At 35.1% G+C, this 21,345-nt stretch overlaps 18 protein-coding genes across 18 annotated transcripts; 7 read left to right on the top strand and 11 right to left on the bottom strand.

The window, feature by feature from the left end:
• Window positions 1-14: 14 nt before the first annotated feature.
• On the bottom strand, window positions 15-1,943 carry BMR1_03g02060 (1-phosphatidylinositol-4-phosphate 5-kinase; the record flags this gene model as incomplete). The annotated part of the gene is made up of 1 exon (XM_012793568.1): window positions 15-1,943. One exon carries the CDS (start codon window positions 1,941-1,943, stop codon window positions 15-17), a length of 1,929 nt encoding a protein of 642 aa, XP_012649022.1.
• Window positions 1,944-2,499: 556 nt separating this feature from the next.
• BMR1_03g02055 (26S proteasome regulatory subunit N11) lies at window positions 2,500-3,621 on the bottom strand (the record flags this gene model as incomplete). Its single annotated transcript, XM_021482008.1, has 5 exons — window positions 2,500-2,921; window positions 2,973-3,113; window positions 3,210-3,344; window positions 3,367-3,463; window positions 3,484-3,621. 5 exons carry the CDS (start codon window positions 3,619-3,621, stop codon window positions 2,500-2,502), a joined length of 933 nt encoding a protein of 310 aa, XP_021338577.1.
• BMR1_03g02050 (transcription initiation factor TFIIB) lies at window positions 4,278-5,279 on the bottom strand (the record flags this gene model as incomplete). The annotated part of the gene is made up of 1 exon (XM_012793566.1): window positions 4,278-5,279. One exon carries the CDS (start codon window positions 5,277-5,279, stop codon window positions 4,278-4,280), a length of 1,002 nt encoding a protein of 333 aa, XP_012649020.1.
• A 277-nt stretch (window positions 5,280-5,556) lies between these two features.
• Window positions 5,557-5,955, bottom strand: BMR1_03g02045 (hypothetical protein; the record flags this gene model as incomplete). Its single annotated transcript, XM_012793565.1, has 1 exon — window positions 5,557-5,955. One exon carries the CDS (start codon window positions 5,953-5,955, stop codon window positions 5,557-5,559), a length of 399 nt encoding a protein of 132 aa, XP_012649019.1.
• On the bottom strand, window positions 6,365-7,441 carry BMR1_03g02040 (hypothetical protein; the record flags this gene model as incomplete). The annotated part of the gene is made up of 5 exons (XM_021482007.1): window positions 6,365-6,459; window positions 6,481-6,554; window positions 6,575-6,737; window positions 7,075-7,170; window positions 7,192-7,441. 5 exons carry the CDS (start codon window positions 7,439-7,441, stop codon window positions 6,365-6,367), a joined length of 678 nt encoding a protein of 225 aa, XP_021338576.1.
• Window positions 7,505-8,948, top strand: BMR1_03g02035 (Rab-GTPase-TBC domain; the record flags this gene model as incomplete). Its single annotated transcript, XM_021482006.1, has 7 exons — window positions 7,505-7,875; window positions 7,898-7,946; window positions 7,967-8,095; window positions 8,176-8,256; window positions 8,279-8,362; window positions 8,385-8,585; window positions 8,631-8,948. 7 exons carry the CDS (start codon window positions 7,505-7,507, stop codon window positions 8,946-8,948), a joined length of 1,233 nt encoding a protein of 410 aa, XP_021338575.1.
• On the bottom strand, window positions 8,908-10,005 carry BMR1_03g02030 (Adenylate kinase; the record flags this gene model as incomplete). Its single annotated transcript, XM_021482005.1, has 4 exons — window positions 8,908-9,119; window positions 9,561-9,785; window positions 9,808-9,970; window positions 9,991-10,005. The coding sequence occupies 4 exons, from the start codon at window positions 10,003-10,005 to the stop codon at window positions 8,908-8,910; spliced, it is 615 nt and encodes a 204-aa protein (XP_021338574.1).
• BMR1_03g02025 (hypothetical protein) lies at window positions 10,572-11,110 on the bottom strand (the record flags this gene model as incomplete). The annotated part of the gene is made up of 3 exons (XM_021482004.1): window positions 10,572-10,744; window positions 10,766-11,042; window positions 11,063-11,110. The coding sequence occupies 3 exons, from the start codon at window positions 11,108-11,110 to the stop codon at window positions 10,572-10,574; spliced, it is 498 nt and encodes a 165-aa protein (XP_021338573.1).
• Window positions 11,124-12,537, top strand: BMR1_03g02020 (phosphatidate cytidylyltransferase, putative; the record flags this gene model as incomplete). The annotated part of the gene is made up of 5 exons (XM_021482003.1): window positions 11,124-11,461; window positions 11,482-12,105; window positions 12,127-12,235; window positions 12,256-12,438; window positions 12,460-12,537. 5 exons carry the CDS (start codon window positions 11,124-11,126, stop codon window positions 12,535-12,537), a joined length of 1,332 nt encoding a protein of 443 aa, XP_021338572.1.
• On the top strand, window positions 12,654-13,160 carry BMR1_03g02015 (hypothetical protein; the record flags this gene model as incomplete). Its single annotated transcript, XM_012793559.1, has 1 exon — window positions 12,654-13,160. The coding sequence occupies one exon, from the start codon at window positions 12,654-12,656 to the stop codon at window positions 13,158-13,160; it is 507 nt and encodes a 168-aa protein (XP_012649013.1).
• Window positions 13,161-13,286: 126 nt separating this feature from the next.
• Window positions 13,287-13,991, bottom strand: BMR1_03g02010 (hypothetical protein; the record flags this gene model as incomplete). The annotated part of the gene is made up of 4 exons (XM_012793558.1): window positions 13,287-13,394; window positions 13,416-13,661; window positions 13,795-13,864; window positions 13,885-13,991. 4 exons carry the CDS (start codon window positions 13,989-13,991, stop codon window positions 13,287-13,289), a joined length of 531 nt encoding a protein of 176 aa, XP_012649012.1.
• On the top strand, window positions 14,098-14,592 carry BMR1_03g02005 (conserved Plasmodium protein, unknown function; the record flags this gene model as incomplete). Its single annotated transcript, XM_012793557.1, is given in 3 exon segments — window positions 14,098-14,238; window positions 14,258-14,461; window positions 14,482-14,592. 3 exon segments carry the CDS (start codon window positions 14,098-14,100, stop codon window positions 14,590-14,592), a joined length of 456 nt encoding a protein of 151 aa, XP_012649011.1.
• A 115-nt stretch (window positions 14,593-14,707) lies between these two features.
• Window positions 14,708-15,100, top strand: BMR1_03g02000 (Mitochondrial FAD-linked sulfhydryl oxidase ERV1; the record flags this gene model as incomplete). Its single annotated transcript, XM_012793556.1, has 2 exons — window positions 14,708-14,842; window positions 14,864-15,100. 2 exons carry the CDS (start codon window positions 14,708-14,710, stop codon window positions 15,098-15,100), a joined length of 372 nt encoding a protein of 123 aa, XP_012649010.1.
• On the bottom strand, window positions 15,253-15,873 carry BMR1_03g01995 (DNA-directed RNA polymerase II subunit I; the record flags this gene model as incomplete). The annotated part of the gene is made up of 2 exons (XM_021482002.1): window positions 15,253-15,320; window positions 15,420-15,873. The coding sequence occupies 2 exons, from the start codon at window positions 15,871-15,873 to the stop codon at window positions 15,253-15,255; spliced, it is 522 nt and encodes a 173-aa protein (XP_021338571.1).
• Window positions 15,874-16,014: 141 nt separating this feature from the next.
• On the bottom strand, window positions 16,015-16,608 carry BMR1_03g01990 (hypothetical protein; the record flags this gene model as incomplete). The annotated part of the gene is made up of 2 exons (XM_012793554.1): window positions 16,015-16,431; window positions 16,453-16,608. 2 exons carry the CDS (start codon window positions 16,606-16,608, stop codon window positions 16,015-16,017), a joined length of 573 nt encoding a protein of 190 aa, XP_012649008.1.
• Window positions 16,609-16,736: 128 nt separating this feature from the next.
• On the bottom strand, window positions 16,737-18,249 carry BMR1_03g01985 (NOL1/NOP2/sun family; the record flags this gene model as incomplete). The annotated part of the gene is made up of 6 exons (XM_021482001.1): window positions 16,737-16,967; window positions 16,988-17,068; window positions 17,281-17,373; window positions 17,396-17,667; window positions 17,771-17,979; window positions 18,002-18,249. 6 exons carry the CDS (start codon window positions 18,247-18,249, stop codon window positions 16,737-16,739), a joined length of 1,134 nt encoding a protein of 377 aa, XP_021338570.1.
• A 192-nt stretch (window positions 18,250-18,441) lies between these two features.
• Window positions 18,442-18,963, top strand: BMR1_03g01980 (TAF9, FAP7, transcription initiation factor TFIID subunit 9 / adenylate kinase; the record flags this gene model as incomplete). The annotated part of the gene is made up of 1 exon (XM_012793552.1): window positions 18,442-18,963. The coding sequence occupies one exon, from the start codon at window positions 18,442-18,444 to the stop codon at window positions 18,961-18,963; it is 522 nt and encodes a 173-aa protein (XP_012649006.1).
• A 137-nt stretch (window positions 18,964-19,100) lies between these two features.
• BMR1_03g01975 (hypothetical protein) lies at window positions 19,101-20,972 on the top strand (the record flags this gene model as incomplete). The annotated part of the gene is made up of 1 exon (XM_012793551.1): window positions 19,101-20,972. One exon carries the CDS (start codon window positions 19,101-19,103, stop codon window positions 20,970-20,972), a length of 1,872 nt encoding a protein of 623 aa, XP_012649005.1.
• Between the last annotated feature and the right edge of the window lie 373 nt (window positions 20,973-21,345).

The following is a 21,345-nucleotide window of genomic DNA, read 5'->3' as shown; positions in this document are numbered from 1 at the left end:
CAGTAAATTAGCAATTAAATGACTATCGAAGATACAAATTGCTGAAATCTGTCAGCATACTTCCGCGGATGTATACAGCTAATCTTTCCAGGTTTAAATGTCTGAATTGAACGCATCAAGTGTTCCATACTCTTCCTAAATCCCCACTTGGTAAAAATGTCAATGATGCCCAAATAGTACATTTCACTCCTATCCTCAGACTTTATGGAATTCCAAGTTTCTAAACTCATTTGGTCGATCTCCCAATGTACGTGATCTTTGCTTTTATTGCGATAGTGGAATCCCACCAGCAATGAATAATCCAAAAATTTGGATTCACGCAGAAAGTTAACGTCAATACGCAGCGCTGCTAGCAACTTCTTCTTCCTATCTACGCCTATCCTGATCTTGTCGTTATAGTACAATATATCTAAATCCTTCAATGCAATAGTATGATCCTCTCTTTCATCTTCTGGTAAGCTCCTGCCTACAATGGAACCCTTCAAATCATATCTCCTATGTATGGTGACATTTGAATGAAATACATTGTTCATTACGATAAAGTAAAGCTTTTCACGTTTGCCGCGAGTTGTAGGCGATAGGAGTGAAAATACCCCGTAAAACTTTGTTATTAACATGTTAGGATTTTTTGCATAATGTGAATAATAGAATACCAGCCATTTTCGGAAGTATTGGGCACAGCGCTTGTTAATTGTCTTAATTATCAATCGTCCATTTGGACTATAGTAGAAAAGTGCACCACTTTTGCCTTCAGAAACCAATTCTGACATTGTTGATAAATTACCCATGGCCATATTGCCTATTAATTGCTCTGGACCCACACTCTCACAATATTCTTGTTGTGTCAAACCTGCCATTTCCCTAACTTCCCTGAAAACTCGCGGGGCATATTCAGTAAATCTAACAGAATGCTCAGTCATTTCTTCCACTGGACCTTTCTGTAGCCAATCATTTGGATTTATTATGAATGTATAGTATTCGTTAAAATCTGCGGGAAATATTTGTCTCCTTTCATGTTTATACACTTGCTTGGCAGTTAATCTAAGACCGATCATCGTGTTAATGACATGATTCCACCTCTTATGACCAAAGTACACCGCAAGGCATTTTGGATTTACAACTTCGTTTGAATTGCCCGGTTTCTGAATTGGTAATGAAACCTCAGAGGCAAAATCCCTTATGGGCTTACTGCGAATTTGCTTAATAATTCTCTTTCCATAGTATGTACGACGAAATTCAGAGTGTCCAACATTTACGTGATTGTAGTAGTGTCTATTTTGTGTCGAATAAAATGGAGTTTGTGAGTTATCCGTAATAGTTCTAGCGCATACGCTACAATAACTTTGCAAAGGATGCTGGTTTGATACGCCTAGCAAAGCTGCAAATTTGTAATTTGTCCTAATTGCCACTATGTAATCCTTTTTAGAAATCTCTCTATCTCCATACGAATTCACCGAAGATACCTGATAGAATATTTCATATATTTGCTCATATGAAGGTGTCTGAGGAGTTTCACGCAATAGTGATGCTTTTGCCTCAAATATTGATCGTACCAATTCAACAAATTCGTCCAATGTTATTCCATGTAATTTGCATTTGGTGTTTATAATCTTGTACGAAAGCTCTAGCTTGGCTGATTCACTACCCCTAAGCATTGTAAACAGACTAGTGGCATAGTCTAAAAATGATAGTTTCCCATCACAATCGATGTCGAATGCATAAAACATCCTTTCTGGGAGAAATAGTTCAATCGATCCTATGAGCCCCAATGAATCCCTAAACTGCTTGAGGCACATATAGCCACGGCTTGAAAGAGTCTTGAACCTGTTGAATAGGTGATTGGCTTCGGAGTACGATATGTCCACAGAAGAGGATAACTGGAGATAAATTTTCTTCGGTAGCTTTCGGAACAGCCATGTATTGCCCGTACTGCAACATGTCATAATAGCTCTCGATCCCCTAATGAAGGGTAGTGATGTGGTGTATCATTGTAGTACATATATCCCATATTTTTGTTTATAAAGCTTCCACATTTGTTATTATTTATATTAATAACAATTCTGACTTTATAAACAAAAATATGTAATATTAGTATATCAATCCCATGGTCGTCACTTACCCCTCAACTAAGTATTGTATATGTCAATTAGTGACTACAACAACAATAATTTGATACATAATTTATTATGAAAATTTATTCTTTGCGGTCTAGTGCTATAAAATACCATGAAGTTTACTTAAGATTGTAACAGTTCCCTATCGCCTAATATTTTTATCGATTTAAACAACTGCAATATGCTAATGATTGTGCCATTTTGGTGTAAACTTCTGAACAACTTAAAATCCTTCATAAGCTAACAAATTTCCTACAAAAACTAACACAGTAATTGCATGTTGACATGACAATTAATTGGCCTCTATACGTTTACATTTTGATAATTAATACATGACTCAATTTATTTGGCATTCTAGGTTAAACCAAAGTTTACGTAAGTGTTATTACTGAATATACTGTGTGGGTAGCATCAGGGATATGGAGTGGAGGATATTGTTGTTTAACAATGAAGTTACGCAATTCTCAAGTCTATTCTTTACATCAATCTTCCCCACTTGTGAAAGTTGTAACTCTTCTGGCGACATTTTAGCTTCTTCCAGTATCTCGTTCTTATACTTTTCTATCAGCTGACTCAACTCCTCAATTCCCTGGTCATTTTCCTTGGAAAACTCCGACAGATTTTGTATTTTCAGTTCGTTTGTCCACTTAAATTGGTGAAATTTAATCATCATATCTGTCTCAAGCTGAGTTCTTCTGTACTTTATAACAATAGAATAATAGTTACGATTCAAGCCATGCACCAATGCTGTAATTGTGGGCTTTTGTAAGTGGCCAATATTACTAGTGGTTTGCCTGGGTTCGTGCCCTAAGTGAAAGTGTTTAATGATGATTATAATGAATAAATGCGGAGACTTACCTAACATCATTAGGTGAGGATTTATTAGTCTAAAGCAGTCAATTACGACCTTGCCCTTAACACTTTGAATGGGATCCACCACTATGCCCACGGCGCGGGGATTTAGTTGTTCAAAGCTTTGCTGAGTATTCACGTCAGTGCCTAAATAAGTATTTTTTCTTATTTTTATGAGTTAGATATATATTTTATCATTTCACAATGATAAAATAGCATATGTAACCTCTTATAGCTTCGCACCAGAAAACCAACAACCAAAACCCGGATGAGAATGGTACCAACCAACCACCATTTCAGGCCTCCCAGTTCGCTTAAGTTGATCCAGCATAACCGTCTGATATACCGGATCCACTGCTTCCACACTCACACTATTGCCTAAATAATTATACAAAATTACCAGATTGGGGCATTGAAAAAACATCCACAACCCTGATCGTATAATTGTCCACAAATTCCCCTAGCATCAATCCCATAACCTCCATTGGGACTCCAGCCTAAATGACACAATACATACACGGCCGTGTTTCAACATCTTGAGCAGCGCAAGTGAGGATACTTCAACTCTTTCGGAAGTATCTTCAACTGGTCCTGAAGATTGGGCAGAAGCCATGCCTGAAAAAGAGTTAAAAATATCCCTAAACGATTGGGCCATATTGCTACGTAAGATGGTACTGGAACACCCCAGATCACAGCTTTACTATGCTGACAATTTGTTATAATAGGCATCAATGACACCATTCCTAGATCCTTTTAATTATTCAAAAAATATATAACAATATAAATATAAACATATTGTTATATATTTATATTTATATGTGCAGTGTCTGCACAAATTGTGTTATGTGTAACACTAAAAGAATATTAGAACACAAATCATGGGTACGCATGCGTCTATGATAACATATTATCTACTTAAATACATTTGATTTGGTAAATATAATTAAATTTTGTATGTGTACTTAAATAATAGATTTTGTAGTGGAATCATATGATATTTACACTACACGTGATCAAGTAGTGTAATTTACCTATTCATAACGAATAATCGGATATAACTGTTATTGAAACACATATACCCATATATGGTTAAAATAGAACGGTGATAAAAGAGTAACACTAAAGCCTTGATCCTATCGCACATCATATCTATGACGATTTAGTGTCATAGTGATACGAAAATTCATAAGAAAATTAATGTGGGTTTGTTAAATTCATGTACACCGTACAGTCAATGATCAATATCTAACTAGCTAGCCGAACAACTAGATCATAAAATCCACAAAACAGTTGCATGCTATTGGCTAGGAATTACTTCTTAAGTTCCAGTACCCGTTGTATGCCTTCATAATGCTGTGATTGGAAGTTAGCAGGCAAAATCCGGGTGGCAATAGGCAATAATTCCCTAAATGTTCGTCTAACTGTGTGTTCACCCACGCTGCAAACCCGGGCTATATCAGAAATGCTGGGCATTTTTTCATCCGACCCCTCCAAAGTAAATATTTGTACAATCAAAAACAAAACTCCTGCAGCCATGCTAGTAGGCCTATGCGCAGTTGTCACAATATTACAAGCCTTTTCAACCGCATGCTCAGCCACTGAACATAAATTGGTAGATAGTGATAGCCTGGAACAAAATCTGTCAAGAAGCTGCGAGGCGGATTCAAAAAACGCTGCTCCGCGATGTGGAAGAAACTTTTTAAGCTTGTTTATACTCCTTGCCAAGTCCCTTTCAGTCAAACTTCTGTCGTATACAATCAACTCCTTAACTGTGCGAAATAGTGAAGCCTCACGGCACGCTAAATACGTCACAGCTAACATATTAAGGGTATTGCATCTCCCCTTCAAATGACCGGCCAATTGCAAATCTTTGGCGATCTCCTTAGCTCTTTCCATCGTGTGCTCCTGCAACCCAAAACACTCGGCAATGGAACGAAGTTGAACAAAGGCTTGACGAAGCAATCTGTCTTGCTGGTTCGAAACACTCGTAGACTCTTGGATCTGTTGTAGCCTCTTTCCGCCTCCTAGAAAAGTTGTGGCCGAAACTTGGGACTCAGTCCAGTGATCTAACGCCTCGCCCACGCGATTTCTATCGGATCCAGCTCCCCCTGAACTTTCTGTGTTAAAACTGCGCCATTCTTGTTCATCTGAGATCATATGAGATTCCAAAACTCTCCCGCAATTGTTGCAAATTTGATTGCCTTCACAATGATCAAGTAATACAATGCCCATGGGTCCGCAGTCAGGACAGCACAATCCCTTCCGCAAAAATTTGCTGGGAGGTGCGGTTTTATTTGTTGTAGCATGTTTCATTTCGGTATAAACCACTAATATGTAAAGTTTAGGTGTATTGTTGGTAATAATATAATTTTTAATGCGATTAAATGTAACTAACTTCCGTATTATTGATAATCCAGATGAACAATACTATATATGTGATAATTTATATATTTTTATATTCTAATAATTGTATTTTACACAATATATTTCTTTTGTTCAATTTTACAAATATTTTATGTAAAAAGGAATGATTTTTGAATTGAAATTGGGGGAATGCGCGTTAATTATTATTGGATTGGGTTTGTATTGGTTAAATATCTGTGGATTTTTCCAAATTTTCGGTAGAATTATCGCTACTGGTTGTGATATTAGTGCCAATAAGAGAATTATTGGTGTCACTAATTGTGTTAATTGAGTTTTTGTTGAGTAACTTGCGTTGTTCGTCCCTTAATGATTGGTAATTGGTAAATTTCATATAATAGTAGAGTCCACATTTAATTGTTTGTGAAAACCCATGAATGTAGCGCCAAGCGTGTTCACAAATGTCAGATTCCCAATCAGGTACTGCTTGATGAACTTTCAGGTCGCAAATTGGACACTTTCTGTCCCTTTTATACAACACAACACGCCTAAAATTACGCAGATTATGTTCTTGTCCGCTCAGTTCAGGTAGTGTTAGTAACAGTAATCTGCGAGAGGCTACGAGCATTAAACACAACTAGTTATAAGGGTAAAAATGTGTGGCATTGTCACAATATTTGCATACTTGTGGCCGTTTTATGAATATATATATATGCAATGCATTCAAAAAGAGAATTGACTGGTTTTATTTTGTCTTAAGATCAGTTACAACTAAAAAGTCAAATCAATTCACATTTTCGTCCGATTATACCAACTAAATTACTTTTCCAATTGTTAAAAGTTGATAAATCTATTATGATTTTAAATTTTAAAACACAATCTAATTGCAATCGATTCAACAGTTAATTGCTGATTCCAAAAGTGACAAGTATGCATACATATCAATTAGCATTGTCATACTTCAATCACTAATTAAAATATATAACTATGCTATGATACAATTTAGAACTATTATTGCGTATGAAGAATTCAAATAATCACCTTTCAGCCAGCAGGCGCCATAATGAATCCCTGCTAGCTGAGTCAGTATCAATCAACATCCATTTGTCCTCCTTCTCCAATGGTGCAATAACTAAATAATCTGCTAACTTGCCAAGGGTTGATCTGCTGGGAGTAACCTCTAGAACTGCTATTTTTAGTGCGGCTTTGAGAAACTCATAAAACATTCTAAGTGGTAGTCTGTGTACCTGCTATGCTCAATTTTGATTATATTCTCTTGCTGTAACTCGAATATCTTCTGTTTAGCTAGTTTGTATTCATGCTTCAATTTGGAAGTTTCTAGAAGGGTAGATTCTAATGCCGTCTGCCACTGCATTTGTTCCCTTAGTACTTTGGTCATCAGAGTGTGGTCTGGGTAAAAATTATGTAAATAGATTGTCATTTAATACATTTTCAATGGCCATTTAAAGTTTTTACAGTAAAATTGTGTATATTAAATAGATATTTGATAGCTTGAATTTTAGTATATTTTTATATTTCATCCATATGTGGAAATATTTGACGCAAATTTTGATATTTAACAACATATGATTGGATGAATCATTACATAGAATAAGCATAGTATGGTAATTATGTTTGTTTTCAAAATATCTCAAATGATACTCGATTTATGCAAGCCATTGCTAATCTACCATCCACATGTGTAACTAGTGGAGGTATATATATAATATCAAGACAGTCAGCATACCAGGACAAGAACTTTTGTACTTATTTTCCAATTCAATGAGTCTACTTTTCAGCTCGTTATATCGTTGCCTTTCATCCTTTAGAACTAGCAGTAATTCTACGTATTAACAGTGCCTACCATTATACTCCTTCCTCTCATTCTCTCTAACCACATCAATCTTAGATAGAACATGCTGATTGTACTCTTTTGATGCGTTTATTAGCGATACTTCATTTTTAATATCGGATAATACTGTAGTAGCCTTTGAAGTTAATTCCTTGAGCTTGGTAACGTTGTCGTCGAAAGTGGCGCTATCAATTTTCTCAAGGGCCAATTGCTCAAATGAGTGGGAGATTTCGTCCAGTACATCAAATTCAAACCCATCCATTAGCACCTGATATACACACTAATAATTCATATTCGCTAGCGGCTGCCACCCAACAAACACCGTATGAGCTCATCGTTCCGTCTATTCTTGGGCAATCTCGCATACAACCAAGCAGCTTCAACACGGTCTCATTGTAGCTGCGCTAAAACTGGCGGTGGAAATTGTTTACGCTTCAATTCTTGGTGGCAAATTGTGCTTAAAACCCGAAATGTGCGCATTCCCGGTATCTACAAGCCATTAGTTGAATTACTAGAATCGGTTACTAGTATAAATGACGCGGCAGCACTTGAAATCGAAAATATTACTAACAAAAAGATCAAGGACATTTCTAAAGTTTCACTAGCTGAACTGTTTATTCCAGCTGAAATACTCAATGCCATATCACTTGATGTCGGTAGAACATGTCCTACAATCCCATTCTTTAAGCGTTCTGGGTATTAATATGTTATAACGTAGGCAACGACAAATAAAACGAATTCTAATGGTATATTCCCTTTTTGACCCGGTATTAACGTTCTAATCTAGCAAGTTGGGTATGTGCAGGGGATGAACTTTTTGGCTGCGAATCTCCTTTGGCATTCCAATGAGGAGCAGGCCTTTTGGATGCTAATTAGCATTATGTTATTATATGACGTAAGGAGTATGTTTTTACCAGTGAGTACCTATCAAATTGCATTAATAATTATGGAGTATCACCTTCATAATTATCACGGCATAAAGCACAACTTATATAGTTATTTCCTGGTGTGTTCAGGAGATCCGAGATTTTATCGTCATTGATATGTTGCAAAATGAAAGACATCCATTCCCACTTTGTAAATCTCACAGTTTACACAGGAATCACATGGCCTTGATGTCCATATGATGGTTTCTGATTGGCTAATGACCCTTTTTGCACAATCAATTCCTGTGGAACAACTAGTATACAGAACATGTTATTTAGGGTTGCTTATGGGATTCATTCTTTTCCTTGGGTTGGACCGCTATCTATAACATTATTATATATCGCATAAGCAAGCTCAAGCACATAATACTCAAATTGAGTGATGTTGCAGACATAATAAAGATCGTAAAGCATGGTCAAGTAAAGACTTCTTTCTGGTCATTCACCTCAGAACTCGAACAGGCATACGTACATAGCACGGTAAGCCACGTTTACAATTATGAAATATTAAGCATGTTAATTAAGGGTGATCCAAAACAAGATTGTTCGGAAATGTGGGCACATACAATTTCTTCTTCAAAAAAATCAAAGCTAGAGTCATGGGAAGTGTATTCCCTTGAGAAAAAAGAGCATAATGATTACCAAGACACTTTCATTTTTCACAAATCGCGTTCACTCATGATATCTAGGATACTGAGCAAGAATGGCAAGGACAATATCACTCAAATGTTAGAGGATACATTGGAAAAGTTGCAGCAGTTGCTAGATAAATTATTGGCCGAAAATTTATATCAAATGCACCTCAGGTACTTGGTTGAGGAATGCTCCGTTCGTAATTGTTGATTAGTGTATCAACGGCCACTTTAACTCTCTCCCACACTTGTTCAATATCTCCGTTCCCATCTACTTGCATGCATCTACCCAGAGTGCGGAATGAGTTTATAATTGGTGAAGTCTCGTTTTCGAAGACTTGAAATCGTTTCTTAAGCGTTTCTGTATTGTCATCTGTGCGGCCTACATCACTATTGATGTTTAATTTGCATAACTACCAACAAAAGAGAAAATTACATATATTGATATGGCATGTTTAATGGTATGGACATATTATGAGTGTGAAGTTGATATACTATGAATGGTTATTATATGTTGAACTGTTAGAGATGGGAAAATATTATGAAATTTTTGTAGAGCAGCGTAGATAGATGTAAAAACAAATGATGATTGTTGTTTTACTTTTCCTTTTGGTCATTTCCAACTTATTTTTTCAGGGTACAGTTTGAATAATGGTTAAATATTATAGCACGAAAATGTGATGATAGTTTAAATATTGATAAATTAAAATTTTTCAAAACAGTTTTATGTTTAAAATGGCATATTGTAAGATTATGAAATAATATATATGTGATACAAGATGTATGAAATGTTTAGTTGAGTTAGTTCTTAGAATGAACTTACCCAATGACGCATGTCTGATCTTTATCCTTTCAAAAATAACATTAGCATCAACAATTAGCGTAATTATGCCTATAACATCAGTTTTATCCAACATTTTATCATTCCAACCCGCAATATTTCCATTGTTCCTAGGGAATCCGTCGATAATGAACGTATTGTCCCAGCCATGCGATCGCATCTTATTTTCCAAAAGAGATACCGTTATTTCACAAGGTACTATTTCCCCTAAGTTATCAATTATTTGTACCATTTAAGATGTATGAATTGATTATTTCCTTGTAAATGGAATTCGGACGGTTGACTTCTTCCCTAAGGCACTCCCCAGCAGAAATGTGGATAAACCCGTACTTCCGACAAATCTTCTGTGATTGCGTTCCTTTTCCAACTCCAGGAAGGCCGAGAAAGAATATCTAATTGGAAAAAATCTTACAATACGGGGAGGCATGTCGCAGTAAAATGTTTTACTATACAAACTATATTTAGAAATTGATTGGATGTTATTTAATTAAAAATGTTTGAAGTCTACGGGGATTGGGGATTTTTTCAAGTGATTTCATGAACATTCAATCGAATTCTTAACTCATTAATCGCAGGTAGTCCATTTTCGACTATTATTATCCCCATACATCATAACCTCTAATCATATCACTCAATGTTTAAGACTGTAACAATAAACATGGTTCCTATGCTATATAATCCACATATTACGTTTCTAATTGATTAGATTCGTTCATCATTACGCATGTATCGTGTTGAATAGATGTTTATTGTTTAACAACCTTATCTAATATTGAATATTATGGAAAATGATCTATATGCCAACATGATATTTAAACCCAATATCTAAAATCGTTGTCTAAACCTTATATTATATACTTCATGCATATATGTGTAAGTCCTAAGCTGTGGTGTGCCCGTATATATCAACATGTTTTCAATTAACCTAATGTATATGTACCTAGCGTGTAAGCATAGTTAAATTATTTCGTTAAGATTAATGGTCGTGGACAACTATTGTTTAAGACTGTTGAACTTATCCCTAAGGTTGTCCACTTCCTTGATAAGCTGTTTTTCCCTAGCAATAGATTCGTTTAGTAGCGATATCGACCTAGTCTTGCATTCCCTTTCCACCCTAAGCGATTCCAACGCCTTATCCCTTTCATTCTGCAATGTATCGCAGTATGCTAGATCACACAATTGCTTACTTAGTAGTTGGTTTAGTAGAGCTAGTACCTTGCCTGCGCACTCACAGGGTGGCTGTTTCACGGTACTTTGGGGTAGACTAGAATTGTAATCGGTAAGCCCCAAATTTTTACAGTCTATAAGATTGGAATTCTTAAATTCGAATGATTTTGAACGAGACAACCGTTTCAATTCGGTGTCGTAGGATGTGGCAGGGGTGTTAACCATGGAATTTACGGGGTTGAAGAACCCAGCATTCAATGATCCCCCGTCAGTATCGCTGATTAGTCTATCCCGCTTCTGTGTAAGTGGGTTTTCACCTTGAAAGTATTAAAAATCTTGGTTTCAGCACCGAATGGGGAATTCATTTCCCCACGCTTAATGCCAACTGACGCTGTTGATACAGCTCATAGATTGAGTAAGGCACCGCTCAATTTGACTCAATTGATACAAAGTGGGCGCATCAGATTGAATGTATCAGTAGACATATTTTTGGTGCCACTAATTATATATAAAGTTACACATCATTTACGCATTAATAACTCGTATTTACATGTATCATTAATGGCAGCAATTATGCAGTTATTTGTTATAAATAATCTGTTATTGTGTATTTTTCCGCCTATTACCTTGCTAATTTTTTTTAAATCGCCAGAATTGCCCAAGTTTACGCTTTTATGTGTCATCCTATATATAATCTTCGCTAATATAGGTTATGGGTAAGTATCTACTTATTCAGTAAGCTAAATAAATCGGAAATTTGTATTATATCACAGCTTATTACTACATTATTCTATATGGATGGCAAGCTTGAATATGAAAATTTCACTTTGGTTTTAGTTCATAAACTCACATTGAATATAACAATCATCGTTATTTTATTTTCTATATTTTTATATGCCTTTAAAAGCACGAGTAAAGCCATTATGATATCGCAATTGTTTTGGTATACCACATGGGATTGGCTAATGGCCACTACTCATGGTATAACACCGCTTAAATGGGCCATAAAGCAAATATTGGACAATATACCTACAATAATCATTTGGGGTGGAATAAGTTTCTTATTTATATCGTTTATGCTGCTAAAACTCAAATTTAAACGGGATGGGCTTATGGTATCATCACTGAGGAAGGATATACACTTTCTACTATCTTCAATCGTTATCGTGTCAATGTACTTAAACAAACTACAATTGGTAATATTGGCTCTAGACTCTGTGTTGTTGATATTTTTGTTGGTGGAAATGATTCGATATGCAAAAATTCAAATCGTAACTGAGAAATTGCAGCATCTGCGTATCTTCTACAACGAGAGAGACAGCGATGAGCTACTTTTTATTCACATATTCCTTATAATAGGGTAAGCTATTTGTTTATATAGGTTAATGGTGCCACTTATAACTAGCTTGATTTTAGGCAAAGGTGGTATATTTAACAAATGGATTTTGGGGTGCCTCGGGGTATACGCAATTGGCCTAGCAGATTCAATGGTAGCAAACATTTAATTTAGGCTTCGATAATTGGTGGGAAAATTTTTAGTCCTGTATTACCTCTGTCACACACTAAGACAATTTGTGGATCTATTTCCTTTTTTACCGTATTATTCATATCTATAGCTACTGCCAGTTATATTAACAGATGCTTTAATGCCATGAATACGTTAATAATAGCTTTTATTAGCACTTTATATGAGGTAAATTAAGTAGTGATTTAGGCATATAGTGATTCTGCTGATAATTTGACTGTTCCGCTAATTTCCACACTCACATTGTTATATTTGGGGGATAAATAGTTTCATTGATTATTTAAATTATACCGTTTATGAGTGTTAATTAGTGTGTACTATATTTCATAGTAGAAAATGATAGTATAGTACAGTATAAACCACACAAATAGTGCTGGGTAGTTATGTCCGTTGTCCCCTCCCCTGTGACTGTAAGTGAGGCAAAATATACAATCGGTACAAGAAAACTCACAATATTAGAAAAACTCGGTTTATTGACAATCCCAAACCGGATACAGTTCAGATATATCCGCAATACAGCACAAGACATTCGCAATGTTTTGTCTAAGGAATATCCCGAAATACCAGTGTCTAAGACTCATGCACCAAGCCCAGCAGCTAGGGGTTCCTTTGACCAGGCGGTCGTTGATGTCCTGAGAGCCAGACAAGAAAGTATAAGGAAGGAAGTTGTTGCCCGAAATGGTTTAACAGCTAGCGTCATTCTTGGTTTCACAGCTTCGGGTCTAGCTACTAGACATTATGATTTGAAGACCAAACTTATAGTAGTACCAGTCGTTACTTATATGGCATCATGGGTTGGCAGGGCTGCTGGTGATTTGTTTGCAGGTAGATGGTCTGAAAATGCCAGGGATAGATTTCTCGGCAGCCTGCCAGCTTATATACACAAATAACATTATTTAAAACAAACACATCTTAAAGAATAATTGCATCCTCTGCAATTTGACATGTTAATTATACTAGTATTTAATATCAATGTTTATTAAGTTTTGTTATTAGGTGTAAAATTTAAAGGTTTTTTATTTATTATATATTTGTTTGAGAATCTGTTGGCTTATCAACTGAGATTTTAGCATCTCATAGTCCTTTAAATATTTCTCAAACCCTATTTTTTTGTCCAATACATCCTAATTCAATTGTTTATTTACATTTTTCATACACTCCAGCTCTTGCTGAGTATCACTAACATACTTATTGTAATATTTATCGATACGGTCATAGGATAATTCGTTTTGTAGTTGTGCAATTTGATCTAACAATTTATCGTTATTCAGTTCAATCTGAGTGATTGTCTCCTTTATAGAATCAATCTGGGTTGCATTGTCCAGGCATATGTGTGCTAGTCTTTCGTTGTCGAATATGAGATTATTAACAAGTTGTTTTGCATGGGCAAGCTAAATTTAACGATGGAAAAGGGCAGAGAATTTTTGTTATTGATCAATAGTCATTTATTAACCATTTGGTTAAAATGGTTAATAAATTAATCCGTTTAGATAATGATTTACATAACATAATATATTAATTTACTTGAGGCAACGATAAGATTGTCTTTATAGTTGTAGTTTGATCCTTAAAAATTTCCCTTAAATCTGCAATACTAGATAAAACTGTATGTACCCTGTATATGAGATAAGATGTATATTTTTTGGTATGTTTTCAGCGCAATTGACAACGGTAATCAACTCCTCACATGATACAATTGGATCTCTATCATCAATTGTCATTGTTATACATGTTATGTATTTTTAACTGCAAAAATGTCGGTTTGACAAAATTTTTACAATGAATCAATATTATACAATAATAAAGAGAACTGCATCACAATATATAATGTCTAAGGTATCATGCCATACTGTCGTACTTACACTCTTATCACTCTCACTATTTGTCAAAAGTGAGACAGATAACGTGAATAACAATTATTTTATTACATTACAAAAACTATACGGCGATACAATAAATGCACATCAAGTAAGAAGTGTATAATTAGACCTTCGTCCACAATTGGGATGATGCTACGCAAAGGATGATTAAGGAAGGAATTACTAACAATTTTAATAAGACCAAAGGGAGTAGATTTTTACAAGTTAAATTAAAGGGGCCTACGAATGTTGAGAATATAAGGGAGGGACTTTATGATACCCAAGCCAAACGAGATCCCCCGGCAGCAAAAGTTTACATTGATGAAAAGGAGGTATTCATTAATGAATTTAGGACTTGAATGAGTTGTATAATGATGCAAAGGAATATAATTTGTTCAGTGATGACTCGGCCTGGGATTCCTTCCAAATGAATCTACACCAGCTATATCGTGATGTACAGTAATTGTGACATTTGTAGATATTGATAGAATTTTTGTCGAACTAGTGTAAATAATAAGTGCTACAAATGTAAATATTTGTGATTGTCGAGAAATTACAACACTACAATCACCGCAGTTATGACTGTGTACGAACGGTGCGTCGAGGCAAGCTGTAGAGACGGCGAAAAGAGCCTATACCCTCCTAGCAGAATACAATTAGGCAGGGCAGGTTGGTTACTATTGCATTCTATTTCAATCAATCATAATATTACAGTAACCGCGTTATTAATTTAGAATGAGGAGATCGAGACTGCAGCTTGGCTCTACTCTTTTGCCGCGTTGTATCCATGTCATGTATGTAGGGATTCTTTGTATAGCATTTACAAAAAAATGCCACCAAGTGTAAATACACAAGAAAATCTCATATTATGGGCCTGTGAAATACATAACAAAGTAAACGATGAACTATCCAAACCAATACTTGATTGTAATATTCAGGATCTAAGGAAAATGTACTGTAGTAAACATTGATTGATTTAAAATTTTACTTTTAGTGGATACTTTGCTAATTTGGGGCTATATATATATGGTAAATATGTATGCGTGCCGCAATGAGGGGGTAATTAAATATTTAAGAGAAAAGTTATGTAATAATAATAAATTGAAATAGCATTATCGCTATGTTATTGTGTCTCATCTTCTCCGAAAAGGTCTCCATAGTCCCCAATGGTTGATTCGTGTACGTTCATGCCTACATTAATCCATGAAATGTTATTTAACAATACATAACACTGTCACAGTATGGATTGGTATGTATATGTGCGACAAATAAAATTGGTATAGTGGTTACCGTTGATGGAATTGATTAGTTGAGTGGTGGGTTGACTCCATAAGGAATCGTCAAACACATCCTGTTCAGCCATATCAGCATCCTCCTCCTTGGACTGTTTCTCCCAATTATTACAGCCACTATTAGTGCATACAAAAACCAATGTCATTGCATCCTCAGTAACTCTCTCTGGAAGCTGAAAGAAGATGGCCTCGTTACACCCACAGCGACGGCAATGCCAGGCCTTAGTCCGGCCCAAGGCTGGATCTTTTACCATGTTCGGAGATACAAAAATATCTTCTTTGGACCGGAAGTTGTAGTTGATACGGTCTACGCAATTATCCTTCAACGATTGCGGATCCGCCCAACTATGATAATCACATTGCCGGCAGATAAACTTTAATTGATTCCGATTATTATCTTGTTTGGCATATAACAGATTATTGCAGTCGGGACAAAAGTTTAACTCGCTCATGATAATGTATACTCACGCAGTAATACAATATTTTTGCACCTTGAGTTATAATTTAATCCCTTGTATGAAATATTTGCTTTATCAAACAATAAATACTGTTTAATTATACAGTATTTTGTAACATATAGATAATACTTTGGGTCAATAAGCGTCTTTTTTGATCGATACTGTATTAGTTTGGTCACTTTTAAGTTCCTTTTGATTTTCTTTAGCACCTATTATGGTTGCATCAAAAATATTGTAATTTTTGCTCCCACTAAAAGTTTTTATTTTGTGTTTGTAGTGATTGGTACAAGTGGAAATCAGGATTGATGATGAGATGCCCAGTACTGTCACAATTGGATATGAAAACGTATACAATATGCTTGAAAAAATAGCCAAAATCGAAGCAAATGATAGATTATTCCAAAAGATTGCTAGAAAACTTAATTTTGTGTTATTCAGTAGTAGGACCATGCAAAGATTTGCAACCAATACCACCGATGAGAGAAAATGCAAGAAAAATGATAATTTTAGGGACTTAGGCGCAGTTTTGTTAAAGTTTTTGAGTGTTTCGTCCTGAATTAACTAATCGCTTACAAGTGACCGTTCGAAATATGGATACAGGGGATATAATGAGAGCGTCGTGTATGCGATAGTGGAGAGGGTGAGAGATAAGAGGAAATAAAAGTTATTTTTAACCTTTTTGCGGGATAGGAATTTCAGAATCTCCGCATATATGGTCCTATTTTTCATATAATTAAAAAGGCTCTACATACAATTATCTGCCCAACAGCACTCACTTATGATCACTAAACTCTAATGTAAAGGTTGATATGCTATAGTAATTATTTTGTTCCAAAATTAATATACAAATATAATCACTATCTTGTGAGAATTGCTACAAAATATCCATCCCTACCCTTCGATTGTGGTAGTTCAAACAACGATGGTTCGCATAGTTCCATGTCAAAACGCTTGCAAAAATAATCAACTTGCGCCTCATTTTCATCCTTAAACAAACTGCACGTGATGTATAATAGTTTCCCTCCGGGCTTAAGGTAATATAAAGCATTTTCAAAAATCTCCCGCTGCTTAACAACCAGTGTATCCAACTAAATTGTTTGCTACGTACTTTTTTAGGCGTATAATGCCATTTATTTTCCGGGTTTCTGCGATAAGCGCCACTTGCCGTACATGGTACGTCTACTATAACCTACATAAGAGATAGTAATGAATGGGACCTGATTCATTTGATCGTCAGGATTAATAAGCAATGAATGAATGGTTGTGTCGGTGTTATTCATATTGGTTATTGAGTTGTGTTCGAACCTAGTGTACTATGTAACATAGGTCTAGGTACATAATACATTAGACGTATAAATAAATAACATGATTGATTATGTTAGTTGATAATGTAGGCCCTACCCAATTCATTTTGTTCTTCAAATTCTTCAATTCAAAATTGGGGTCCAAAATATGATAATTAGTAATACCGGCGCGTCGTAATCTCCGTTTAGCCTTAATAAAATATGGTAATTACAATGCGTAAAAAGTTTTGATTAACATCATGCAGATATAATCTACCCTTTTGGGTCATATTTTGGCCAATTAAAACGCTTTTACCGCCAGTTCCAGCACAGTAATCCATAACATGATCTCCAGGCATCACACAGACTCGTTTAGCGGCAAGTTGTGTCGATTCATCTTGTATTTCAACTAATCCATTACGATATTCAGGCGTTTCGAAAAGACATTTTTTTTCGGAAACTATTAGTCCACAGTCAGATTCTGCGCATTTTTCGACTCTCACACCTATATAGGTTGTTTTTTGAAGTATTTATATGTAATTTTTGTTAAATAATAATTGTTTTGTTATTTCTTAGTCGATTAAAATAAATAATAGGAATTTAATTACCCTTGTGCAACAAATGCTTGTAAATTCTATCTCTACTTGTCTTATTAACATTGACTCTTAGATAGGTAACTGGTTTTTCATTTATCACATTGCAAATGTGAACAGCCCGTTTATTTTCATATAAAAATTCAAGTTTTTCAAATAATTCTCTGGGTACCGAGCATCTAATATTAGTAGGAATGGATTCATTTGCTGTAAGACTTCTCCATCTGAATTATCTAGTTATTATACCTTTGGTCTACTAAATAAGTGCGTAAAAGACTGGGCCAGGAGTGTGGAGGTGATGTCGCATATTCTATTAAGGATTTCCAGCGGAAAATATGGTAAATCTGATCGGAAATCCATCCTTTAGATGAGCTGGTCAATTTGTTAGAGTAAAAATAATATCTCAAGAAATAGTCCAGGGCCATTCGGCCATTTCCAATCTTCTCATATTGTATCAGTGCATTTTCCAGGTGTCTAACGCGTAGAGAATTCATTTACTACAGTTTTAATGTATCTCATGGGTCATGCATAAATGATGGACTTCCACATTTAGATTCTTATTATCGTCACAATAAAACACTATAATCCCACTACGCATGATTGTCCATAATGACCGTCACTAATGTATATGAACATATTAAATACAAACTCATTTTTATTTGTAATATACTCTTCAAAATGATAAAATGACTGATTGTGGTACTTACGCATCAAACATATTAGTAGCTGGAACTCCAGGAGTCGGCAAAAGCAGTTTGTGTAAAAGGATTGCCGAAAAAACAACATTCAAACACTTAAAATTGGGTGAAATTATTGAGGCTCAAAAATGTTATGAGGAATGGGATGATGATATGGACTGTTCAATACTCGATGAGGATAAGACAATTGAGACACTACGCAATCTGGGTATAACAAAGGGAGGTTATTTGCTGGAATTTCACGACCCTTCATTCTTGCCACAAGAGTGGTTCAGGCTTGTATATGTCTTAAATTGTGATATTAAGGAACTTGGGAAAAGATTGGATCAAAGGGGTTACTTAGAGGCAAAGGTTAGAACAAATTTGCAGTCAGAAATCTTTCAAGTAGTTTCAGATAATCTAATAAATGAGGGTTATCATATTCACTTGCTGAATAACACGACAATGGAAGATATGGAGTCTAATGTATCTGAGGTTGTGAATGCTATTAAATCAATTGAACCCAATTGAAAATTCATGCCTTTAGTGTAATTTTGTGATGATTTTTTTTAATTTAGTGTAGCTGGGTTAACCAATAGCTGGTGGTGCCGTGAGTACATGGCGTACCGGTTATAGTGCGCTGTGATGGTATAAGGCATGGTATTAAAATGATTGATAACGCATTGAAGGCCGACAATTTGTACACTAATAGATTGTTCAGCGGTATACACGCGTCTACGCAACTTTCACATTGTAAGCCAACCTCCACTTCATCCAATGAATCTCAGAGTTTATTACACGATGCCATTCATGACAATGAAAATGAACCATCAAATGACACTGCCGATATTATGAACGTCAAATTGATTAATATTGTACGTTCAAAGTATGGCATGGGCAATTTTGCTTCCCTATTTGCGGATAAAATGGAATCTGCTTGTACTCCCTTGGAACTCCTCACTCAAAACTATGATAAAGCTAGCAGTACCAATCTAAATAATAAATTTTCAAATGCATTCAATGACGAAGCAAATATTTCAATGGTTTCCTGTTCAACAAACAAATCTCCAAGGTCTACATCTATTATCAATGGTCATTTAATAACATCAGATGATGACCAACTGAAATCAATTTTTAAAATATTCACCATACAAAACAATGATACCGAATTACCAAAATTGGAAGACAGTCCTTGTTATCAAACTCCCCTAATGAGGCTTCCAAACGAGATATTCGATGAGACAATCGCCGGATTCAATGAATCTATATTCGTTGAGCCCACAGAAACAACAAACACAATCAACCCCAACGACGAACCTTCCATTGAATTGCACACCACTACTAGTGATAATGACAGTGAATGCTCCACTAGCGTTGATAATGAGAAACGTTTTGAGAAATCATTACATGAAACCAATAAATACATAGACAACAATTCATATAAATACCTTAACTCTGCAACGTGTAAGTTTGACCAAATGCTAAATGAATTTACAGAACCAGTAACTCATGGAACAGCAAACCCCGCAACAAATGTTGCAATTGAAAAGCTTTTAAATGTAATTAGCGAAAGGGATGAAGAAATAGTGCAACTAAGACAAGAGTGTGCGCAGCTAAATAACTACATCAAGACGATGCCCACAAGAGAAACTCTTAAGGAACAAATAAGAAATGAAATGTTATCTGTTGTATATTTTAGCAATGCTGAAATTAATAATCTTAAATCAGAAAATCGTGGATTGAAATTGCGATTGTTGGACATGGAATCACTACAATTTGAAAAGGATAAGAGGATACAACAATTGCTATCTGAACATATGTCGAGTGAACGAGAAATGTGCAATTTGAACAGAAAAATGAAACTGATGGAAATTAATTTGGAGGATGAAAAGATGGAAAAGATGGAATTATCAATGCAGTCACTTAAAAATCAAAAGGAGGAAAGGATTAGAGGAAGGTTTGAGTGGTGCAAAAAGTGGGAATTGGAAAAATTTGACAAGATGCAAATTGAAAAGGTATCCACTGACAGACTTCAAAAGATATGTAAACTTGAAAAGGCACTTAATGAAGTGGGAGAGACGTTGAAGAATAGTATTAAAAATGAAAATAAATTAAAACATATTATTCGAGATAAAAACGAGGAACTTGCAAAATGTAAAAATGAGATTGCAGAGTTGAAATCGCTGATATTGGTCTCAAAAACCCAAAATTCGTTGATAAACACGTATCAGTCAAAGCTGGAGGATTTGACTTGTCAACTAGACAATGAGAAGATGTTAAACCAGAAAGACAAGGTGCTGAAAACTTTGGTGGATGAGGAGTTGTGTAATATTGAAATTTTGGATGAATCATTCAAAAGGAAAATAGATGTCATAGTTGACAAAATTAGAATTACAGGTAAAAATATACAAGTCGATTGGATCTGCAATGATATGTTCAAAGTACAGGGGAGGATTGTTCAGCTTAAGTTGGTAAATGGAAAGGTTTGTGCTTTGAGAAATGGCACGCCATTCCCTTTGGAATTGTTACTATTGAATTAATATGTGTGAATGAAGTTAACTAAAATAAATTTAAAGTAATTTTTTAAGATGATTTTAGTAAAATGGGTTTAGTGCTCATTTAGAATTGGTTGTTTATTGGTAATTATTAGATGTCGCAAATATATGTGTATTTATGTGTATAATTTGTTGTAATTTTAGCCTTATTATGAGTATGTGTAATATTAATCTTATGATAGATTGTACTAATATACGGTTATGCATATATTATATATTGGTTGTATTGGATGTTATGTCTGCAGATGCATAAAATGATATTACTTATATTTGTACAGATGAATTCTACTAAAATGTTTAGAGTATTTTAATTCGTAATTTGTATATTTAAGTAATTTACTTGTTTGGTATATAGAGA

The sequence above is a fragment of the Babesia microti genome, chromosome III (genome assembly GCF_000691945.2).
Source record: "Babesia microti strain RI chromosome III, complete genome".
Lineage (NCBI taxonomy): Eukaryota > Apicomplexa > Aconoidasida > Piroplasmida > Babesiidae > Babesia > Babesia microti.
This window is presented reverse-complemented; position numbering and strand designations above follow the sequence as displayed.